At 40.8% G+C, this 15,401-nt stretch overlaps 1 protein-coding gene across 1 annotated transcript in view; it reads left to right on the plus strand.

Annotated features, from left to right (window-relative positions):
- Positions 1–15,401, plus strand: part of LOC126457068 (mediator of RNA polymerase II transcription subunit 14) — a 183,043-nt gene that overhangs the window by 133,724 nt on the left and 33,918 nt on the right. The window contains exons 18-19 of the mRNA XM_050093067.1: positions 2,468–2,640; positions 3,004–3,198. Of these exons, the coding sequence (XP_049949024.1) occupies positions 2,468–2,640; positions 3,004–3,198 (368 nt within the window). The remainder of the gene's footprint in view (positions 1–2,467; positions 2,641–3,003; positions 3,199–15,401) is intronic.

The following is a 15,401-nucleotide window of genomic DNA, read 5'->3' on the forward strand; positions in this document are numbered from 1 at the left end:
TTCATTGTGGTATGCACTCCATTGTACAGTGGAAAATTCTTTTTATAAACAGTCCATTGGTCATGACACTGCCCTTCTGCATCCTTCTTCCTAGTCCAGCATGGTATGCAGGAAAATCTATCTGGATTTTGAAAAGTAGAAGAATTCACACAGAGTGAAGATGTATGTGACACCAAGTAGCATGAGGAAGTACATTAGGCTGTAAAAGCATTTCTCATGGAAGATAGGGATCCAATTTTGAGTACCATTCCAGAGCACAGTTGGTACCTGTGAGAGGAACTTTCAACACAGTTCTCTTTGGTTCTAGTCTTAAGAATTTTGTGATCTTTATAGCTTTGTGTCAAAAGTTACGTAGCTAAATTTATTGGGGAATATTTCTGCCAGCAGAATGTGAGAACCTACAAATCTTTGTATGCTCTAATAAATTGATTTATGTCCAGCTGAAATTGCTAGAGTGAAACTTTCTTGCTTCATGGAGTGTAAAACAGGGATCATTATACAGGGTTATTACAAATGATTGAAGCGATTTCACAGCTCTACAATAACTTTATTATTTGAGATATTTTCACAATGCTTTGCACACACATACAAAAACTCAAAAAGTTTTTTTAGGCATTCACTAATGTTCGATATGTGCCGCTTTAGTGATTCGGCAGACATCAAGCCGATAATCAAGTTCCTCCCACACTCGGCGCAGCATGTCCCCATCAATGAGTTCGAAAGCATCGTTGATGCGAGCTCGCAGTTCTGGCACGTTTCTTGGTAGAGGAGTTTTAAACACTGAATCTTTCACATAACCCCACAGAAAGAAATCGCATGGGGTTAAGTCGGGAGAGCGTGGAGGCCATGACATGAATTGGTGATCATGATCTCCACCATGACCGATCCATCGGTTTTCCAATCTCCTGTTTAAGAAATGCCGAACATCATGATGGAAGTGCGGTGGAGCACCATCCTGTTGAAAGATGAAGTCGGCGCTGTCGGTCTCCAGTTGTGGCATGAGCCAATTTTCCAGCATGTCCAGATACACGTGTCCTGTAACGTTTTTTTCGCAGAAGAAAAAGGGGCCGTAAACTTTAAACCGTGAGATTGCACAAAACATGTTAACTTTTGGTGAATTGCGAATTTGCTGCACGAATGCGTGAGGATTCTCTACCGCCCAGATTCACACATTGTGTCTGTTCACTTCACCATTAAGAAAAAATGTTGCTTCATCACTGAAAACAAGTTTCACTCTGAACGCATCCTCTTCCATGAGCTGTTGCAACCGCGCCGAAAATTCAAAGCGTTTGACTTTGTCATCGGGTATCAGGGCTTGTAGCAATTGTTACGGTAAGGCTTCTGCTTTAGCCTTTTCTGTAAGATTTTCCAAACCGTCGGCTGTGATACGTTTAGCTCCCTGCTTGCTTTAATCGTAGTCTTCTGCGGGCTACGCGTGAAACTTGCCTGCACGCGTTCAACCGTTTCTTCGCTCACTGCAGGCCGACCCATTGATTTCCCCTTACAGAGGCATCCAGAAGCTTTAAACTGCGCATACCATCGCCGAATGGAGTTAGCAGTTGGTGGATCTTCGTTGAACTTCGTCCTGAAGTGTCGTTGCACTGTTATGACTGACTGATGTCAGTGCATTTCAAGCACGACATATGCTTTCTCGGCTCCTGTCGCCATTTTGTCACACTGCGCTCTCGAGCTCTCTGGCGGCAGAAACCTGAAGTGCGACCTCAGCCGAACAAAACTTTATGAGTTTTTCTACGTATCTGTAGTGTGTCGTGACCATATGTCAATGAATGGAGCTACAGTGAATTTATGAAATCGCTTCAATCATTTGTAATAGCCCTGTACATATATGAATTTGAATATATTGTATATGAGCATTTGGAAGCCACTTCACATGAGGAATAAACCTATTCCATATCACATGCTAAATAAGAGGTTCTGAAGGCACCTGAAAACATAAATTGTTGTTCAGATAAGTTACACAACTGAAGTGGAGTATGTAGTTACAGTATCACCAAGTGTTCTTCGGCAACAGTGACTGCAGCTGCTGACTTTCTAAAAACATTCACATGCCTGAACACTGTATATCTGGGGACTGTTATTTCAGTTGAGAACAAGAAATATTAATGTATTGTTTTCTTTATCTTATAGGAATCTTAAGAAATGGAGCTCAATGAATAAGCTAATATTGTGGCATAGGTTTTGAGTTTGCGTTCTACTTCTCTCTCTCTCTCTCTCTCTCTCTCTCTCTCTCTCTCTCTCTCTCTCTGTGTGTGTGTGTGTGTGTGTGTGTGTGTGTGTGTGTGTGTGTGTGCGTGCGCGTGTGCGTGTGTGCGTACATGGAATTCTAAATTTGACAGGAAAACGAGTGTACACCCCCTTTTATTCACACAAAGCAGGTTTTAGTCATACTGTATGGATCATAATTTTAGAAGCATTTAAATAAGTAAATGCTTTTCTTTCTTTCTAGGAGCTGCTAACAATTGTGTGAATGCACATTCTCTGATGAGAGAGCAACTGGAAGCCCACTTAAATCGTCACCGTAACTTGGCCCAAATTGTACACATCCTGCATGAGACTTATGAACCTCTCATCTCCATCAGCAAATTACCCACTCTGCCACAGCTGGGAGTCCGAAATTCGGTATGCAAAAATTTGAAATTGAGGTTGTGCAGTTTTTAGTTCAAACACTATTGCACTGTATCTTCTATATTTGTAAAGTTCTATCTTTCTTAATTAAACTCAAATGTTGCTTGGAGTTGTTTGTCTATGTTTGTTAATAATGCAGTAAACAGGAGACGTATTACCCAAATAAAAGGATAGCAAGAAGTATATCAGAACAGTTAATAATCTTGTTGCTATGGACATACATTTTGTTCTTCATGTTTGAAAATCCCATGTTTTGTTTGTGTTGATTTCATTATCTAATTATGTAATAATATCTATAGGGATGACTCTTTAATTACAGCTTGTATGCTTCTTAATTGTGTAATTTGCTTCATATAGCGACCACAGGTTCCAGTACAAACATTTACGATAATCCCTCAGTCATCAACAATGTTACGCCTCTCATACCAGGGCATGTACTGCCTCGAGGTAAAGATGCGTGGCGGTGGCCTGGTTAGCCTTAGGGATGGTGCATACAGTCGATTTGATCGCAGCACTGTTGTGGAGGAGTTCACACCAACACAAGGCCTCAAGGTAGATATATATGTTGTATTGTCACTGTAGGTCAGTAAGGCAGTTTTATATAAGCAAAAGTTATTAGTGTATTTGAAATAGTCATAACGCATTTTAGATAGAAAATAAGTTGACCTATCTTCAACTGGAATATGCTTTCTTGCTAGCTTGAAATTATATCATTGCTGTGAAATTACTGAATATAAGAAAAGGAAAGTTGTTACTCACCATATGGTGGAGATGCTGAGTCACACATAGGCAAATAAAGCTTTCAGCCCATAAGACCTTCTTCAAAAATAGAACACACACACACACACACACACACACACACACACACGACTGCAGTCTAAGGTAACTGTAGCCACACTGCGAGCAGTACCACCATTGCCAATTGTACATTCCATCCCAGATTTTTCATTGTTTGAATATAAGAAAATACATTTTTGCAGACTATTGCAGTTTGTAGCTCCCAGTTTGTGTGTTGTTGAGACTGATTGTAGGTGAAATAAATTTGCTATTGGAAAATGACTGTAATCAACCAAGTGTAAGAGGAAAAATACAAATTTCATGAAAATAATTACTACAGGACTTCATATGAATGGATTGAGTAATAGGTTATGATACAAATGAATAGCTACGGGAAAAAATCTCAATTTAATTTAGATAATTAGGAACCAAAGACTGTGAGTGATCAAGATAAGAAAATTAAAGAATATTCTGTTATCATACTGGAGAAAAAGAAGGAATGAAAAACTAAACAGAAGTGAAAGAAGAGACAACATATGTTGCTGAAAGGGTATATGAAGAGTAAAGATATATACTTTAAAACATGCTCAAAATAGAATCACATGCGACTAAAATAATTTTCCATATTTGATAACTTTCCAGATTACACAAAACTTACTAGGCTACATAGAATTTGTCAGGTATGTTCTAGTAACATTATTTTGCTCCTCTTCTCCTTCCTTTGTTTCTTATTGATCATCTTCTGTGTCGTGGATTTCTGTTAAATCTTTTGCTGCAATAAAGGTGAAACAAGTTGACAGGTCATCACTTCGAATGTGATCGTCTGCAGTTGCTTGAGTTTTGATGACCACAGAGGCGCCTTGTTCTTGACCTACAAAACCCGCTTTTTTGGAGCACTTGCTAACAGTTTCGGGCTTTACTTCCCTTAGTGCCAATCCAATTTACGGCATCCAGGACAGAAATTGACTGTGCAAGAGCAAATGCACTTTCAGCTTCTTCAACACTAAGAATAAGAGACTGCAACAATAATCAGCTATAATGGGACTTGAATTTGTAAATAACCCTTGGTCCATGGGTAGAGTGAGGCTGGTTCAACCTGGTAGAAACAGAGCCAATTTCACATTTGATACTTAACATTCAGGTGGCATGTTTCGTTGTCTAGGAAAAAGGGAACTTTGTGATTTCCTTTCTTGACTTTGGCATTAAAAGAGCCCAGCTAGTCTTCCATAAGACCATTCACCATCCACGCCTTTTTATTGCTTCACCATGAGATTGGAAGATTACTGACATCTATGTTTTTGGAACAACGCAGTTTTGCCACTTTTCCAATCACCAGTGGCTTCTTCATTTCATCTAACATGTTTGTATACAGCAGTCAGTAAGTCTTTCCTTTGACATTTTTCCGTCGGTGCACTTTTCACTTCTAATTGTTTGCAGTTTTGAAGGTAGTATGCAGTAAAACAGTCCCATTTTATCGACACTGAACATATCTTTTAGGTCATAATTCACAGTTAGATTGTACAGTATTGTCTTCCATTCTGTTGCTACACTTCCCTGCACATCCTTAACTTCCCCAGACACTTCAGTCCACACAATGTTGTGTCTAGCTTTGAAACTGTCCAGGCACCTTATGAATGCCTTACACTGTGTATTTCCAAGACTCACTCTGTGACATGGGCCCGTACAAAGGTGAGTCTTTTGCCTGCGCACTTACAAACCATTCCCACACTATCTCATTAATTTCTTCATTTCCTGTCTTCTACATCTTTCTCTCCATTTGTCTTTCCCTTTCATTCTGTATCTTGCCTTTGTTTCGTAATGTATGATAAAGTTGTGTTTTACCACATGTGAAATACAACATTATTTCATGCACAGAGATTTTGTCTTTCTCACTCGCCTCAATTACTTTAATCTTTTTGTTGAGTGTTAGTGATGTTGTCACTTCAAGTGCTACTAGTTAACTGAAACTGGCAAATAATGCAGGTAGTGCATTTCTTTGGAGCTTGACATTGGCAGGCAAAACCATTGTTTAACAGAACAACACACAAATCTTTTACTGTGCAGATTGCAGCAGAGTGTTCGTAGGTGTGCAAGAATGTTCAGTTATGCCCATGCATATCAGTATTAATGAAAAACGAGAAATGCCAACAATGCACATGAATGAGCACTATTTCCTTTGATGTACTGTCAATTTCAAATCTTAGGCTAGTTGTCACACGAAAATACGGATAAATATTCAGGGACGCATGTCCCTCACGCTTACGCAACGGCCTGTTTTGAATACACTTGACCGTTGTTCCTCTTACCTACAGCTCTACCCGCTACGCCACGTACTGTAGGAAAGAAAAATTGTTCACTAAGTATCGGTTGGAAACTTTTCACTACAGTTGGGTGTTCTACAAGTAGATAAACCACTAGGACAAAATAAAGGATGTTGCTCACCAAATATCTCGTTTAACCAGCTGAACCGTCGATTTTGAAGAATCCATTTATAATTACAATTGCTAATACACTCTTTTACATGAAAAAGACAGACACAAATGCCATACTAGTCCCTTACTTACATGTCGGTGCTCATTTATGTGCATCTGAGGGAACTACATTGCATATGCACTGCAGCAATGCTCTCAGAATGGAACTTTCTGATTGTCCCTTATAGTTTCCACATTGCAGAGGCTGGAAAAATTTGCATATTATTAAAAATAGCATTTGTGTGTGTTTTGGGGATGTAACAGGGTGGAAAAGTGGGGGTCAAGGTTACCTGTGTGAGGGACCGTAGGTTGCCAGATCTGCAAAATGAAGAGCAAGCGGCCTATTCCCCTTTCTCTCTACCACACTTCGTCACAAAAATCAACTGCATATGGATCACTGGTACACAGTCCAGAGATACTTTGGAGGGGGGGGGGGGTATTTTCACAAAGTGTGTTAACACTATTTCTCCCTACTGCACTTTGTCACAAAAAGCAACTCCATACGGATTACCGACAACGCAGTGCAGAGATGCTTGGGGGAGGGGGGTGGTATTTTTCGCAAAGTGTGTGAACACTTCATTGAACACAAATATGATTGCTATAATACAAATGCAAGAAAAATATATGGACAGATTCTGAATAAATCTCTGCCCATTGTTACACAGTACTACAGGGTAAATTGAATACTAGTTGTCTTGTACAGCAGTTGTAGTCTTCTTTCTGGAAAGGCGACTTCATCCACAACCAGCGCTGGTCACTATTCAGTTTACAGACTAAATATATTTCCAGCGCATTTCCTGTTTTCCTGTCCAGTTCTCTTCTGTAAGCAGACAAAATAACTACACTGATTTCGATATTTGTATAGTGAAATTATTTTCAGTTTATTAAGTAAGTACTTATTTGCAGTTGGTGAGTGAGCTTTCATGTAAAACAACATTCCTATCAACAATAGCTGAGCGGTACTTAATTTGTAAGTGTGATGGTGTCAGTAACCTATGTAATGTTAGTAGGAAAAGGGATTGGATTGATAAATATGATATCTTCCTGGTGTCTGTTGTTGACAATGTATGTATTGTAAAGCCGTGTAACTATGTTGTAGTGACTTGGTGGTGCATTAATGAACGACCAGAATGTTACTGCCTTTCTCTCACCATAAACTGTGTTACTGGTAGACTTCAGAAATCTCTTCCATTCAGGAATTGCTAGCGTGTGTAGAGTGGGCTACAGTGATTGGAGCCATTTACCACTCTTTCGCAGGTGCTTTTCAATATGTCTGACGGATTAAGATCGATCATGTTTAAAGAACAGTAATCTGCTGTAATGCACTACTTGACGTGTGTTGAAATACACTCCTGGAAATGGAAAAAAGAACACACTGACACCGGTGTGTCAGACCCACCATACTTGCTCCGGACACTGCGAGAGGGCTGTACAAGCAATGATCACACGCACGGCACAGCGGACACACCAGGAACCGCGGTGTTGGCCGTCGAATGGCGCTAGCTGCGCAGCATTTGTGCACCGCCGCCGTCAGTGTCAGCCAGTTTGCTGTGGCATACGGAGCTCCATCGCAGTCTTTAACACTGGTAGCATGCCGCGACAGCGTGGACGTGAACCGTATGTGCAGTTGACGGACTTTGAGCGAGGGCGTATAGTGGGCATGCGGGAGGCCGGGTGGACGTACCGCCGAATTGCTCAACACGTGGGGCGTGAGGTCTCCACAGTACATCGATGTTGTCGCCAGTGGTCGGCGGAAGGTGCACGTGCCCGTCGACCTGGGACCGGACCGCAGTGACGCACGGATGCACGCCAAGACCGTAGGATCCTACGCAGTGCCATAGGGGACCGCACCGCCACTTCCCAGCAAATTAGGGACACTGTTGCTCCTGGGGTATTGGCGAGGACCATTCGCAACCGTCTCCATGAAGCTGGGCTACGGTCCCGCACACCATTAGGCCGTCTTCCGCTCACGCCCCAACATCGTGCAGCCCACCTCCAGTGGTGTCGTGACAGGCGTGAATGGAGGGACGAATGGAGACGTGTCGTCTTCAGCGATGAGAGTCGCTTCTGCCTTGGTGCCAATGATGGTCGTATGCGTGTTTGGCGCCGTGCAGGTGAGCGCCACAATCAGGACTGCATACGACCGAGGCACACAGGGCCAACACCCGGCATCATGGTGTGGGGAGTGATCTCCTACACTGGCCGTACACCACTGGTGATCGTCGAGGGGACACTGAATAGTGCACGGTACATCCAAACCGTCATCGAACCCATCGTTCTACCATTCCTAGACCGGCAAGGGAACTTACTGTTCCAACAGGACAATGCACGTCCGCATGTATCCCATGCCACCCAACGTGCTCTAAAAGGTGTAAGTCAACTACCCTGGCCAGCAAGATCTCCGGATCTGTCCCCCATTGAGCATGTTTGGGACTGGATGAAGCGTCGTCTCATGCGGTCTGCACGTCCAGCACGAACGCTGGTCCAACTGAGGCGCCAGGTGGAAATGGCATGGCAAGCCGTTCCACAGGACTACATCCAGCATCTCTACGATCGTCTCCATGGCAGAATAGCAGCCTGCATTGCTGCGAAAGGTGGATATACACTGTACTAGTGCCGACATTGTGCATGCTCTGTTGCCTGTGTCTATGTGCCTGTGGTTCTGTCAGTGTGATCATGTGATGTATCTGACCCCAGGAATGTGTCAATAAAGTTTCCCCTTCCTGGGACAATGAATTCACGGTGTTCTTATTTCAATTTCCAGGCGTGTATCTGATGTTTCATAATATCTGTAGTCTGGGAGGCTAGTATTTTGTACTAACATCTCATTAGTATTGTTCCATTGCCAAGCAACCACAGCTAGCCAACCAAAGATGGACTGCACTGGAGCAGGTAGAAGCAGCTATGTTGCTGCTCTGCAAACATATCCCACACGTCTGAAATGTTCCATGAGTGTCTCATGTACGTCTGGTGCTGTTGTTTTGTTGTATGTTTAAGTAGTTCACTTCATAGTTTATTTCATTTGTTGTTGTTAGTGTTTATTTGCTTCTGTTTCATTTTAAACAATGTTCAGTGCAACAAACAGTGCCAGCCCAACATGTGAAGTGAAATAGCGGAAGAAGTGTGCACTACACAGCCAGGTCTGCGAATTCATGTGTTTGATGAGTGACTACTTTGAGAAAGAAAAGGAAAAAGTTGATCCCTTGTTTCCAGTTGCTCAGGTTATTAAGAGGAATACACAGCACTGGAAATGAGCAAGAATACTGTTGTACCAATAGGGAAAAACAGTGTAGTATAGATTGTGTGGGAGTGGCACAACAAGCCTACACACACCAGGAAAGAAGTGTCTGAGATAGAATCAAGTGACAACTTTGTCAATTTCAAGAAAAATGTTATTCATTGTCATATACAGTAGAGTCCCATTAATCTGAATTAATTGGGACTGGATGTTGTTCGGATTACCGATTTGTTTGGATTAGCAGGAATTACAGTGACGAGAATGAAGTATACCCAGCTGGTAAGTAGGTATACCATGGTAACAAGTGTGGGAACAATGGCTCACTATCACTCCGTGCTCCGGTTGTTGTGCATTGTTGGGACCTTTGTAGTGTCTGCAGTTAGTGCACTTCTAGTTGGCTCGCAAAGTGCTTGGTTATGTTAGTTATTGATCGCTGGCACGTGTAACAGTTGTATTAGTTCAGGTGTAGTGGTGTATGTATTTTCGTCATGAGTAAACGGACGCATACAACTTTAACTCTCAAAGAAAAACTGAATGCTTTGCAGCGGATAGACAGTGGTGATAATGTGCAGATAGACAATGGTGAGAATGTATCTAAACTGCAACACAACTGGGTTTTGGTAAAGCAACCATTTGTGATTGGAAGAAGAACAGAGTGAAGCTTGAAAAGTCCTGTGCAACATCTTCGGAAAAAAACACTCGAAATTCGACAGACTTTGAAACACTCCCAGTACAATAAAGTGGATGAAGCTCTTTTCCTGTGGTTTACACAGGAAAGAAAAAGGGGAACTCCTTTGAATGGAGCACTGGTTCAGGAGAAGGCTGTGTACCTGGACAAGTTAATTAATGGTGATGAGTCTTTTAGTGAGAGTACAGGTTGGTCGGACAGATTCAAAAAACGCCATGGAATCCGCCAGCTAACAATTACTGGAGGGAAGCTTTCTTCTGACCGTGATGCAGCAAGGGAATACTTGGATGAGTTTGAAAAAATGATGAGAGAGGGAAAGTATTCTCCCCAACAAATTTATAATGCTGACAACACTGGCCTTAATTTTAGGGCATTGCCAACAAAAAGCCTGGCATCAAAAGCAGAAGATCATGCTCCTGGTTTTAAAATCTGCAAAGATCGTGTGACTTTAGTAGCGTGCAGCAACACTGCTGGTAATCATAAGCTGCCTTTAATGCTGATCAGCAAATCTGCTAGGCCCAGAGCTTTTAAAAACTGCATCATGAAGTCCCTGCCCGTATATTATCGCAACCAGAAAAAAGCATGGATGAATGGTAAGCTGTACAAAGAATGGTTTCATAGCCAGTTTGTTCCCTCTGTTCGACAGTTTTCTAAGGAAAATCATTTGTCTCTACGTGCAATCCTTTTTATTGATAACGCGCCATCTCACCCCAGCTCTGAACAATTATGTGATGGAGAAATTGGGGCAAAGTTTTTGCTACCAAATGTTACACCACTTCTACAGCCGATGGAACAGGGTCTACTGCAAACATTAAAACTGATTTACAGAAAACAATTTTTAAGAATCCTGATCCAAGATGATAGCATTCCTTTAGTGGAGAAAATAAAAAAGACGAATGTGAAGGATGTTGTTTATTGGGCTTCTGAGGCATGGCAGAACATTTCAGAAAATACTCTGAGAAAATAGTGGAGACCTCTTGAATACCGAGCGATGTGGCGCAGTGGTTAGACACTGGACTCGCATTCGGGAGGACGACGGTTCAATCCCGCGTCCGGCCATCTTGATGTAGGTTTTCCATGATTTTCCTAAATCACTCCAGGCAAATGCCGGGATGGTTCCTCTGAAAGGGCACGGCCGACTTCCTTCCCTAAACCGATGAGACCGATGACCACGCTGTCTGGTCTCCTTCCCCAAACAACCAACCAACCAACCAACCTCTTGAATTTCAGGACAATCTAGTTGAAAATGAAGAGGAAAATCTACTAAAAATGATACAAACCATCCCTGGATGTGAAGAAGCTAGTGAAGGAGACGTAGATGAGTGGATGGCAGCAGATGGGGATGTGTGGAGAACCTTTCTGATGCTGATTTAGTTGCTGCTGTGACACTCAAGACCAGGAAGAAGTGGACTGTTGTGATGGAAGTGACTATGAGCCTGAAAGCGACAAAGTACACACAGTGACCCAGCAGAAGCCCTTGACCTCGTGCTGCGTTATTTGGGGCAACAGCCCACTGCGACAGCTGCTGATTTGATGTTTATGAGACGATGGCACAACTATGCATTGTATAATAGACTGTCTTCATTACGCCAAAAAACAATGAGTTTTTGTCATCTAAAAAGTAGAGATAGAATGCCTGCTGTATTTTAGCAAGTTCAGCAGCTCTTCTTTCATTGTTATGCATTGTTTAAACCTAATGTTTTCTTGCCAATTTTTTTAATACATATTTACTGTACTGTGTAAATTAAAATAGTTTGTATGTACATCAGTTTACTGCACAGTTTTCCATACTTAGACTAACATTTTTCATGTTCGTATTAACTGAACGTTTGGATCCAGGGTTCAGATTAGTGGGACTCTGCTGTATATATATCCCAAACTACTTTTTAAAATAAGCAAATTTTCATTGCGTACAGAGCTGTAAGACATAGGCTTCAGCTGCTCAGGTGCCTGTTGGAAAAGGAACACGGATCATTGTTTTACATGCTGGTACATCAGATAGCTTTGTGCCAAGATGCTTGTCAGTGTTTCATTCAAAAAGGATAGGTGATTACTACAATGAGATGAACAATGTTGTTTTTCAAATGTTGTACGAGACATCACTTATGACAAATCTCATAAGTCCACCGGTTGATTGTTATGGACAATGTCCCTTGTCATTCCATTGTTCATGGTAAGACACCAACTCCGGCAACAAAGAAAGATGGTGATATTCAGTGCCTGAAACGATGAAAAGTAGCTTTCATAAATGATTTTGAGAAAGGTGGAATTGCTCAAAATTGTGACACAAAAGAAACCACAATTTTTAACATACGTAATTGATGAAATTTCTAAAAAGCATGGGCATGAGATCTTTGGCCATCCTCTGTGCCACTGTCACTTCAGTGTCATTAAAGGTGTATGAGCATAAATAAAAAAATATGTTGCTGCAAATAGTAAAAAAAAAAAAAAAAAAAAAAAAAAAAATTATTGCATGATCTCTGAAGTTGAAAATCATCTCATAGCTGCCGACAGTCAAATGACAAACGTTGAAGACCACTGCAAGTGTCATCAGAGAGGCAGCCAAAAATGAAGGTGTTGTGGACGAATGAGTCAAAAATTAATTATACATCCATGAGGGAGTAGTGATAGTTCAAACAGTGCCGAAGAAGACTGTTCTAAATCATATTCTAACAGTAATGTGAGTGGTGTTTTCCCATTGGCATAAATACAACACACTCAGGAATGTAAGGTGGAAGCATGCCATTGACCTATGTGTATCATCATATTGAGAGTACCTTCTTCATATTATAACTGTTAAGACACTGATAAATTAATGTGTTCCTCATTGGAGAACTATTTAATAATCCTAATATTTAACAATGGAAAGAAAAGCTAAAATAGTTTTCATTTCCATTGTGAAGTCTAACAAATAACTTTATGATGTTTCAGCATATTGGATGCTAAATAACTCTTTTCAGTTTTTCAAGATTTTATATTACAAGTAACAACTGTAAATAAATTCATGCATACAAATACAAGGTGCATGTTATTGACACTTTTGTTTCTGCTGCTAGAGAACGCTTGCAGTAGCAAACAAGCATGAATTGCTGTAAACCACGTTAGACAGCAGTACCATTTGGCTGTTTGAACTATCAATGTCAATCACTCATCTCACAGACTGTAGGTGACCTCTTTCTGTTTCAGAGGAAGCAATTTAAGCCTCTGGGCCTCTTCAGGTATTGGGAGAGCTAGGCAGAGGTGATGCATTTGATACCATCAAGCTGCAAAAAGTATTGCAGCCATTGATAACGGGGTCAATGAAATCGTCACTGTCAAATACATATTGAAAGCATTTGATGCTTGGGGGTAGTCTCTTCATTGTGGCGCACAATTTGACAGCTCCAGCTGTTGAGTTTTTTTCACATAAAATGTCACTTAATAACTGCAAATAAGACCTCCCTTAATAAGGTATAAATACCTCTATGCTATAAACATGAGCTCACTGACGTTATTTTGCCTCCTTCCATAAGTGTATCAGACAAGAAATGCTGGGAAAATACAACCTGTCTGTGAACTGAAAAGGCATCCATTTCCCTTTTCCCATAGTTGAAGAAATGTACTACATAAAGATGTTGTGTATGGGCAGCATAGGGACTGATGGCCTTTGTGGTCTGGTCCCTTCAACCCCCACAAACCAACCAACCATGACCAGCAGAAACCATGTATGTGACATGACTTATTTCTATTGAATTTATGATGATCTTAACACTTTTCATTCTTTTTATTGTTTTTTACGTGCTTGGCAATGACTCAATGCTATTTGGTGAGTGGTTTTCTTGACTCTTTAATTGTTTACATTGTGCCATAGTGAGACATTCTTTTCTACGAATAAAGTAGGCACATAATTGTAAAAAACCAGTGTGGTCAACAGATTGAAAATTCTTGTGCTAAGAGAATTGCAATGGAACAGGTAACTTTTTGGGAGCTTGCAGGCCATAGCGGAGGTAATTTTACATTTAACACATGAGCTTCAGTAATACAAAAATGGTGTGATTTGTTTGGTGTGGTCCATTTGGGTGACCTTTGAGATATGAACCTTATAGTCAGTGGTAACAGCAGAGAAATCATTGTATGATCTTCATGTACTCGAGGGACCCAAGTATTACCAAAATCATGTCTGATGGGCAAGTGAAATGTAATTAGGGAACACATGTTGCCTAGAGGGACTCAGCAACCTTTGGTTTATTTTCACTGTTTATTTGCAAACCATTACTGCAAGTAATCTGTGATTAACGCTAGGATGCATATACAGGGTCTCCGAGGCCCTTGTATGTCTTCATTTTTAAAAAAATTCTTTAATTTTTTTGTTTGATTTCAAACTGCTTTCCAGTATTCTTTCACTAACACTGTGACATTCCTCCTATCAAGTCTGAATGAGATATCGTTTTAAGTTTTTTGTATAATTCAATACGTTTACCCCTACACCATGAATGCATAAGCAGGGCTTCAGAAGTCCTCACACATTTATACCGTATTTACTCGAATTTAAGCTGCACTCTATTCTAAGCCGCACCTGAAAAATGGGACTCGAAATCAAGGAAATAATTTTCCCGAATCTAAGCCGCACTCGAAATTCAAGGGGAGAAAAATGTTTTAGGCCGCACCTCCAAATCAAAACAAAGTTGGTCCATTGTAATATGAGACACTATTTAGGTCGAATGAAAGACGATACAGCTATAGTAGTTTGGTTCGAGTCGTAAGCTTAGCAGTTGAGCTTTACCAGGTAGCCATTGGTATGCGTCAGGCGCTCCGTCCGTATTTATACGGGTACCCTTCCTTTTTCACGTGCTTCGTCTGGTTTGAATCGATTGGTTATTTTTCTTTGATCTGGTAAGTGCCGTTCTCTTTGTTATAGGTGTTTACGTCACTCTAAGCTGAAAATGCATTATTGTACTGTGTCATGCATTGTTTGTCGCATTCTGATAGTGAGAGTTTACGGCATGTCGCCGCTCGTGGCATGGCTTGCTTTTGTGCTCGCTACTGCGGCTTACAAATAAAAAAAAGAGAGGAATCATCTCATTAGCGAAACAGTGGCAAGCGACTACTACTTGTTGTTACTTACAGTGCTTCTTTCTTTGATAATGATCAACAAGAACCAAATAATAGACTGCGTATGATAGAAGATGTTCTGAATGAGAGTTTAGCAAAAATTTTTCTACGTTTGAAAATCTTTGGACGCCTCTTTAGTACATTACATTTTGCACAGAAATTAGAGTCATCTTAGATTTAAAAATCTAGTCAATTGCCGTGCTTCATTTCTGATTGTATCACTATTAGGCATAAGAATAATACGAATATAAACGTGACGTGATACATACATTCTTCCGCATTTGCCGTTGTCTCACTCTAGTTTCGTACTTTATTAGGCAGACAGGATTTAAATGAGATAGCAGCAAACACGAAAAAATACATGGCAAAACATTTATATTCGTATTATTCTTATGGTGAAGAGAATACTACATGTGATTCACAATTCATAAAACTTCCTATTAGCAACCATCTCTTCTCACAGGTAGGAAAAAATTCAGAACGTAGAGTT

This window comes from Schistocerca serialis, chromosome 2 (assembly GCF_023864345.2).
Source record: "Schistocerca serialis cubense isolate TAMUIC-IGC-003099 chromosome 2, iqSchSeri2.2, whole genome shotgun sequence".
Lineage (NCBI taxonomy): Eukaryota > Metazoa > Arthropoda > Insecta > Orthoptera > Acrididae > Schistocerca > Schistocerca serialis.